General features: G+C 41.9%; 1 protein-coding gene across 1 annotated transcript in view; it reads left to right on the top strand.

The window, feature by feature from the left end:
• bcar3 (BCAR3 adaptor protein, NSP family member) overlaps positions 1-8,609 on the top strand; it is a 70,382-nt gene that overhangs the window by 61,110 nt on the left and 663 nt on the right. The window contains 11 exon segments of the mRNA XM_032527018.1: positions 757-873; positions 1,253-1,485; positions 2,483-2,583; positions 3,045-3,173; positions 3,703-3,918; positions 5,623-6,242; positions 6,590-6,705; positions 6,975-7,146; positions 7,391-7,481; positions 7,484-7,501; positions 8,161-8,364. Coding sequence (XP_032382909.1) covers positions 757-873; positions 1,253-1,485; positions 2,483-2,583; positions 3,045-3,173; positions 3,703-3,918; positions 5,623-6,242; positions 6,590-6,705; positions 6,975-7,146; positions 7,391-7,481; positions 7,484-7,501; positions 8,161-8,364 — 2,017 coding nt within the window.

Genomic DNA, 8,609 nt, shown 5'->3' with positions numbered 1-8,609 from the left:
ATATATATATATACCTACTATTAAACTTTACATATATTTTGTTAGACATTGTGCAGGAGTTTCTTTGCAGTTTAATTCTTAACCAGGAGGAATTAGAAATTAAAGAGTTCTGGCTGTTCAAAACGGGAATTGCAATGAGTTACAGACTACCAACATAAAAACAAAATAATCAGCAACTAATGAAATATAATTGTAAAGTCATAAATAAAATCGTCAACAACGAATGATAAATAAAAAATTGCCTAGAAGCAACCCAAAGCGGCACCTTATAGACAACATCAACTAAAGTCATAAATCATTAATAATAAATAAAGTCTGACATGGGTATCTTCTCATACAATTAAAGCAAGAAAAGATCTAGAAGGGGATGTTGATTCTCAGTGGGATTGGCAACCTCAGCACCTAGTTAACATTTCAGCATCATTTAAATGGGTGTTGTTATAAATAAATGTTGCTAAATGGCTGACAAGCACAATCACAGATGGAACTAATGGAACTGGAAATACAAAAATACTGTGTTAGTTTAAGCGTTTTCCAGAATATGTGTTAATATTTGCTGTTTTCACGTGAATAGTTTTTACATTAGAATTAAAAATTAAAATCTGACCAAGTAAGTCACTCTTTTTTTTTAAACTGGCAACAACAGACAAATGTAACCTGTGACAACTGGTCGCTTCATTTTAAGTGGTCACAGATAACAAAAGGTCGGGAACCACCAAGTAATAACTAATAAATACGTTTTTTTCTCTCCTTCAGGTAGTGATGTTGAACGAAGCCTACTCCAGAGTCGAGTACCGGCTGGAGAGGGAAGGGTTTGAACACGTCCCTGCACTTGTGAGATACTATGTCGGCAACAGAAAACCTGTCTCCCAGGTGGGTTTGGTCAAATATTGTTATGGAAAAAAATCTTCATAGCTTCTTTGATACAGATGATGTGTTGGTGGTCAGTCAAATATGTGGGTTGGTTTTGTTTTTCTAATTGGAAGCTATAAAACAAGCACAGACTCGGTTGTTAATACTAAAAACGTAATGCAGAGTACATGGCTCTGCTGCCATCCAAAGATTTAATCTTGTGTAGACAAAATTATCAATAAAATTCTTGACTGCCTTTTAATTTGTGCCCTAATTTAACAGGTATACCATTTTTGTTGTAAAAGTTTTTATATCCCTTTTTTCACTAAGAGAGCCTATTTGATGGAGAAAAAAACATGTTGAGTTTAATGTTATCTCATCTTCTATCTGTGCATTTAAGGTGGTAGGGGCCATCATCTTCCAGCCAATTAACAGAGGGCTGCCGCTGCGCTGTCTGGAGGAAAAGTACGGGTTGTCCAGCCACCATCGAGAGGCACTCATGGCGCAGGAGAGGCGGAACCAGAATCGCCTCAGCCTCAACATAACCAACGGACACACACACGACAACACACACACTGTGCACGACAGCACACACGCCCAGGACAACGGCGTGGGCCGGGGCAGCCAGCTCAGGTTGGTACCCAGCTGGAAACCCACATAAACACACTGATTAACACCAGTATTACTCAGTGGCTGGAATGTTGCATGTGTTTGTTGTTTCTAGACAATCACATATTAAGTATGTATCATTTGTTGGATTTGACAAATACTGGGTTAAAGCCTATTACTAAAAGTGCGTAGTGGGCTACAGACCAAATAACAAGCTGTCGGCTAAATTTGAATAATGGAGACCCACCTTTACTCAGTCATCCTCTCGCTCTCTTTTTTTCTCTTTCTCTCACACTCTCTGAAAGACTTAAATCAACCCTTTAAATCCCTTCCTGCTTTTAGGCTTTTAACACCTAGCCTCGAGCTGTTGAGATTCATCATCCAGGCAGTGGGCTGTATAAACAACATGTTCTATATGTATCGTAAGACCTCTATAAATAAAGACATGGTATGTGTGACTTTTCTGCTGAAGCAGTGTGTAATTTCACAAGTACATTGAGCCTAACGTATGGAGTTCATATCTGTCTGAATAAAGAGACGGCGAGGGAGCGAGGAAAAGATAAATATGTGGTCCAGAGTAGAACAGAACAAAGAGAGAGGAGTGTAAGTGATGGTCGAAGGAAGCTTTGCAAACCACTGTCTTTATTTTCTGAGCTCACTAGGTGGCGCTCTCTGTTTAAACAAAAAGGTTAAAGGAATGCAATTTCAGTGTTTTCTGCAATTTCAGTGTTTTCAAACCTTTGTTGAACAGAGAGCACCACCTAGTGAGCTCAGAAAATAAAGACAGTGGTTCGCAAAGCTTCATTTGACCATCACAAAGGAGTGGTATAAGGAAGGAAGAGAAATAGGAATAAAACTATGTTGTCTTTTTTTTTTTTTTTTCAATTTTAATACTACTTTGTATTTGTACTGTGTTAAGCTTTTGATTCTGAGTATCACAAAAAGGGTTTGCTTTATTTCTCCCTTTGGTGTTTGTAGGTGCTTTATGTGTATTGATAATTGGACGTCCACTTTCACTCAGGTCAAAGGATCGCTGCGGCAGCCAACCAGCAAGTCTCAATCAGGTCCAGGAGAGGCGACGCCCGCTCAAGGCGCACCAATCAGAAAGCTACCTGCCTCTTGGTAAGTAAAAGTGAAAGGAATAAGTCGTCCGACCTTTAGCTTTCTCATTTTTGCCGTGATTGGCCAGGTGTGCAGAGGTGTAAAAGTAATGTACATTTTCTGTGTACAGCCGATGAAACTGTTTTAACGTGCGTGGGCTGCTTTATAGGAGTCATTGCTGTCTTTTCTCCTTGCTTTTGAGCGTGTAAACCCTTTGCCTTTATTCCATACTTTTTTGTATGTTTGAAGCTTATTAGAGCCTCTATTCACTCTTTATTGTACTGTACATGATTTTTTATAAGCAAATTTAGACAATAAAATCTGAACAACAAAAAGTGCCCTGAGTGGTAAGGATTACAACCAGCTCCTTTTATCACCCATTTCCTCTTTTCTCTTTTTTTGTGTTATACACACCTATTTTCCTTTATTCTATTCTTTACTTTCTGTGACCAGCTCTGCTTGTCTTCTCCTCATCTCCCCAGGATCCAAAGCGCAGCCCCAGCAGTCTCCTGACCCTTCTCTCCCGAGCCCAAAGTCTCCAGTCTTTCGGACGGGCAGTGAGCCGGTGCTGAGTCCCTCAGTCTCACGGAGATCTGCAGAGCTCCTGGCAGGTCAGTAGGAGGTTAAAATCCAATGTTACACTGATCATCTTATTAACATTCAAAAACCTCAGTAATTTTACACAACCTAAAGATCATCGGTCAACCCAGTATTTATATGATGCTCGGTAACCGTATTATCCACTTGTTGTGCGGGATCTACATGTAATTAGCCTAAGAACATACAGCATCAGATTGCGTGCACATTCACAAATACAATTCAGTCTCCACAGATCCATGAATTCATCTTAAGCTGTCTCCTGACATGCTCCTGCCATTGTTTGAGTAGAGATAGGGAATTAAATGTAACCCTGTCCTTTTTGTGCTTTCACACATCCTTCTTCTGATTCAAATTTGGCAAATTAAGTAAAGTAAATGAAAGACAGTGGCTTTACATGGCTTATCGTCACAGAAATGATAAAGAAATGGCTTAAATACAGACACAAATATCAGAAGATACATTGATTCAAAACAATCAAAGTGTATGTGATAAAAGGCGTTGTGTGATAATGTGATGACAGTATTGATCATGTGTTAACAGGCCAGGCCATCCGGGGCTCTGATAGCCAGTTGTGTCCCAAACCACCTCCCAAGCCCAGCAAGGTGCCGCTTGCCCGACTGCCTCGCCCCCCCTGCCTTCAGCCACTAGTCCCCCCCTCCAGCCTCACAGACTACTCCTCCACCTCCCCCCGGTTAACTGCACCTCCCCTGGACTCCACGCGTGTGGAAACTCTTGGTTCTACATGGAGGAGTGGAGGTACTGAAATGTGTCCACATGAACAGTTTTTTGAGATTAGTCAAATGTGCACCAATTAGTCAGTTGGTGCACATTTGCATTTGCTGTTTTTCTTAACTGGGAGCATTTTAATTATCAAGTTTCAAGGTGTATGTAATAACTGTAAAGCATATAGTCTAGTACAGGGAACATTAGCTGCCTTTACTTTGTTTGCCAGCATGTTTTATTAGTAATTCATTATTTCAAGATAGTTTCCACCATGTACAGTACACCTATTTTTATTGTGTTACGTGTTTGGAATGGTTAGTTAAACCAGATACAGACAGTTAACAATACAGGCTATTTTAATTAGCCTAATCAACTGAATTAGAACATAAATTGGATTTTATTTATTATTTTTAGTTGTTGACACCTATTTTTCTGCCAAGGGAGATGAGGTATTGGTTCACTAAATGTTAATATAGATTTTATGTGTGTTAAATGAAGCCTTTAGTTGTAAATCCCCCTTTACCACTTGTAAACCATTTCACAAGCTTAAAATCCTATTGCCCCTTTTTCAAGCCCATAGTGTTGTGATGTAAAAATGTCCCAATTTCTCCGACTTACATCTAGGAGGCAAGGCAAGGCAGCTTTATTTGTGTAGCACATTTCAGCAACAGGGCAATTCAAAGTGCTTTACACAAAAACAGTTAAAAAATAAAAACAGATAAAACAAGAATAAACAGTTAAAAAATAAAAACAGATGAACAAAAGTTACAGTGCATAAACATTAAAGAAATGAAAAACCATTTGAAGAAAGGCAACATCAAAAAGAAAGGTCTTCAGCCTTGATTTAAAAGAACTGAGAGTAGCAGCGGATCTGCAGGTTTCTGGGAGTTTATTCCAGATATGAGGAGCATAGAAACTGAAAGCTGCTTCACCCTGTTTAGTTCTGACTCTGGGGACAGAAAGTAGACCTGTCCCAGATGACCTGAGAAGTCTGGGGGGGTCATAGTGTAGTAGCAGATCAGAAATGTATTTTGGCCCTAAACCGCTCAGTGATATATATATATATATATATATACATAAACTAGCAAGAGTACTTTGAAATCAATTCTTTGAGGCACAGGAAGCCAGTGTTAGGACTTGAGAACTGGAGTGATGTGATCCAGTCTCCTGGTCTTAGTGAGGACCCGCGCAGCAGCGATCTGAATCAGCTGCAGCTGTCTGATTGAGGGTGGAGGGTGGCGGTGAAGCTTTTTTTTTCCTATTTAATGGAGATCCTAAAGCAATCCTTTTAACTCTAGGGCTTAATGTACAGAGCCTCTGAGACATTAGCTACTGCTCATTAATTACAGCTTTCCAAGGTACTGCAATGCATTTGACAATGCTTTACTAATTTTTAAAAAGCCTTCAGCCTAAAGTTATTTTCTTCATTTGCAAAAGAAGAAGTTTACAAGCTGCTTTCAGCACAATTGAATTGTCTTGTCTAGTACCGATTTTACTTTATTTAACCTTTATTAACATAACATTTTCTTCTCTGTTCTTTTTTTAATTGCTCTGGGTGCTCATATTCCATTTTAATAAGGCATTGCATTATCATTATTATTGTTATTAAATGGACTATGGCTGGAACATTTACAGTAATATTTAGTATCTATTATTTACTAACTCTTCCTCTAAACACAATTTCTAAAAATAAATTAAAAGTATGTAACTATTAAAACTGTGATTGTTGTTCCACAGCCACCACAGGCCCTCCTGCACCTCCAGTCAAACCCCTGAAGTTCCTCCATCAGCTCCAGCCTGCAGACTCTCACTGCTCCTCCCCTTCTGTACTTTCACCCGCTGAGCCAGTTCAGTATTCAGACTCAGAGGCTAAAACAGGAAGGACTGAACGCCTGCAGCCGAGCCCTGCAGACCTGAGGTCCTGCAGCCCGCTGGTTTGGGAGGAATCCAATCCCCCGAACCCCAACACGGACCTTGGCCTCCAGCCTCTGCTCTGCAGCTACGTGGAGAGGCTGAGGAGAGAGGGGGAGGCAGGGAGAGTGGAGGAGGGGGAGGAGAAGGAGACGGGAGGGAGTAAAGGACTGGACAGAAGCTCCTACCACCACGCCATCGCTGCTTTAGAAAACACCAGCGAGGAAGAGGAGGAGGACGCAGGGGGGGAGGAGGACAGGAGGAGCGGTTTCCAGCGGCCGGTCGAGGAGACGGAGTCGACGTTCCGGCCGGCGGAGTTCCGGTCTCGACTTCTGCCCACGGAGAACAAACCGCTGGAGATGGTGGTGCTGAAGAGAGCGAAGGAGCTGCTGCTCAGACACAATCACCACAGTATCGCCAGACACCTGCTGATGGCCGACTGCCAGGTACACACACACACACAAATATAATTCAGTGTAATTGCTCTCTCAGTCGGGCTCCACTTTAAGCTGTGTCGCATCAAGAATAGTTAGTTACAACATAAAAAGATGCCACATTAAAAAACTGTTTTTACTGGTGCTGTAACACACAGAATTAGATTTCTCTCCTGCAGATGCAAAAAAAGGATCCGCATGACTCACTGAGAAAGAAAACATCCCTTGAGCCAAACACAATATTACAGCTGATCAACACACACACACACACACCCCACACACACACACACGCACACACACATTAGATAGACAGAATAAGAGAAAACAATAAAACAGAAAACCTTTTTTTTCTCCCCCAGGTTGCGAGGATAATCGGCGTGACTTCAGAGGTTAAAGGTCAGATGGGCGTGTCCTCCGGTCTGGAGCTGGTGACGCTGCCACACGGTCGACTGCTGAGGCTGGACCTTATGGAAAGGTACGCTTCAAACACACACACACACACACACACACACACACACACACACACACGTTGCATACAGATACAAAATGGAGTAACACAATTCCAGGAAGTTCAAGACCCTATAAAAAAGATAACTTACACACTTCAAGCTCACAGTTTACACATTTTTTTTCTTCCTGTACTTCCTGTCTGAGAAACACAGAGGCTGTCACTGAAAGATCAGATTACAAACTGTCAAACACAAACAGATCGCGTTGATAATCCACCTCTCCTCTGTCGGCCAGGCACCACACCATGGCGATAGGCGTTGCCGTGGATATACTGGGGTGTACGGGCAGCGTGGACGAGCGGGCGTCCACCTTAAATCGCATCATCCTGGTGGCGCTGGAGCTGAAGGACACGGTGGGCGACCTGTTCGCTTTCACGGCCCTGATGAAAGCCCTGGACCTGCCGCAGGTAACACACACACACACACACACACACACACACACACTTCTCCCATAAATGATCTGCATTTTAAATTGTTTACACAAAGGCATACAACTTGACCAATAACAGCTGAAACCCTGCATAGTACTTAAATGTTTTTTGACATTCATAAACCCCGTTTGACCACTTCAGTCCATGTAATAATCTCTGATATTGTTAGTAAAATGTTTGATGGTACTGTGAGACGCTTGACGAGTGTTGTGCTCTGCAGATCAGACGTTTGGAGGAAACATGGACGACTCTACGAAGGAACTACACACAGACCGCCATCAACTCACAGAAAACGCTGAGACCTTTCTACAAAGAATGTATGAGGGCACAGGTAAAGAAACACACCACACACACCACACACACCCAAACACAACAACACACAACAACCACCCACCCACCACACACACACACACACACACACACACACACACGTTATAGATGAAATCAAATCACATCACTACAACATATTCCCCCAAAGAGCATTACTGAAACAGCTCAAACATTGAATCAATAAAAAGAAAGAAACCAAATACCACATACCTGCAGAAATCAGACCCTGATGTTGCATCCATGTGCTTGTCAAACCCACCTTCACCCAGACACCAGAGATTTATGTGTAGAATAAACAGAAACAAAACAACGAGGTTGTGAGGCAGCTAGTTTCTCACTGGTTGTTTTAATCCTGCAAAGGGACACAGATATTGGCAGATAGTACCACTGGACTGGACAGACATTTTCAAACCTACAAATGGCGACTAAAGAAATACTTTGCAAAATATGGACAGAGATGGCGGGATGAATATACCTTATGTATGTTGATTGGACTCTGATGATTTTAAATGATATCGTCCTGGAAGAAAAAGTGTAATATCCCCAAAATGAAAGCATAATGTAATCATTATAATATTTTAGAGAATATAAAACGGTTTTAGAACCTTAAGAGATACAGGAAGCCATTTCCCATTTTAACTCCTCCTCCTCTTCCTGCAGCTTCCTCCCCTGCGGTGGTCTGCGTCCCCCTCCTACTGCCCCTCCTCACTCTCATGGAGCGGTCGTCAATCACACCCGAGGGGGCGGAGCTGTGGGAGACCAGCGACCAGGGCTGTGACATCATGCTGCGCCATTTGGAGGATGCACGCGCCGTCGCGCACAACGCAAACACCTACACGGCCAACGCACTGGAGCTCTTACAAGGTTAAAAACAAGAAAAGGCACAAAGATAAAAACAAAGACGCGCATACAGTTGCAATGTTTTTTTAACCAGGGCAGCAGGTTTATGATTACATTATGTGCATACATAACTGCAAAAGGGTTCTCCAACGTTTTCTCTTAGTTTTTTTAAATGATATCAAATTAGTAAGCAGAATGGGCCTTTGGAACATTGGATGAATGGTTGCTGATGATGGGCAAGGTAGATATTGCATTAAAGATCAGCCCCC

Source organism: Etheostoma spectabile, chromosome 9, assembly GCF_008692095.1.
Source record: "Etheostoma spectabile isolate EspeVRDwgs_2016 chromosome 9, UIUC_Espe_1.0, whole genome shotgun sequence".
Taxonomy (NCBI): domain Eukaryota; kingdom Metazoa; phylum Chordata; class Actinopteri; order Perciformes; family Percidae; genus Etheostoma; species Etheostoma spectabile.
This window is presented reverse-complemented; position numbering and strand designations above follow the sequence as displayed.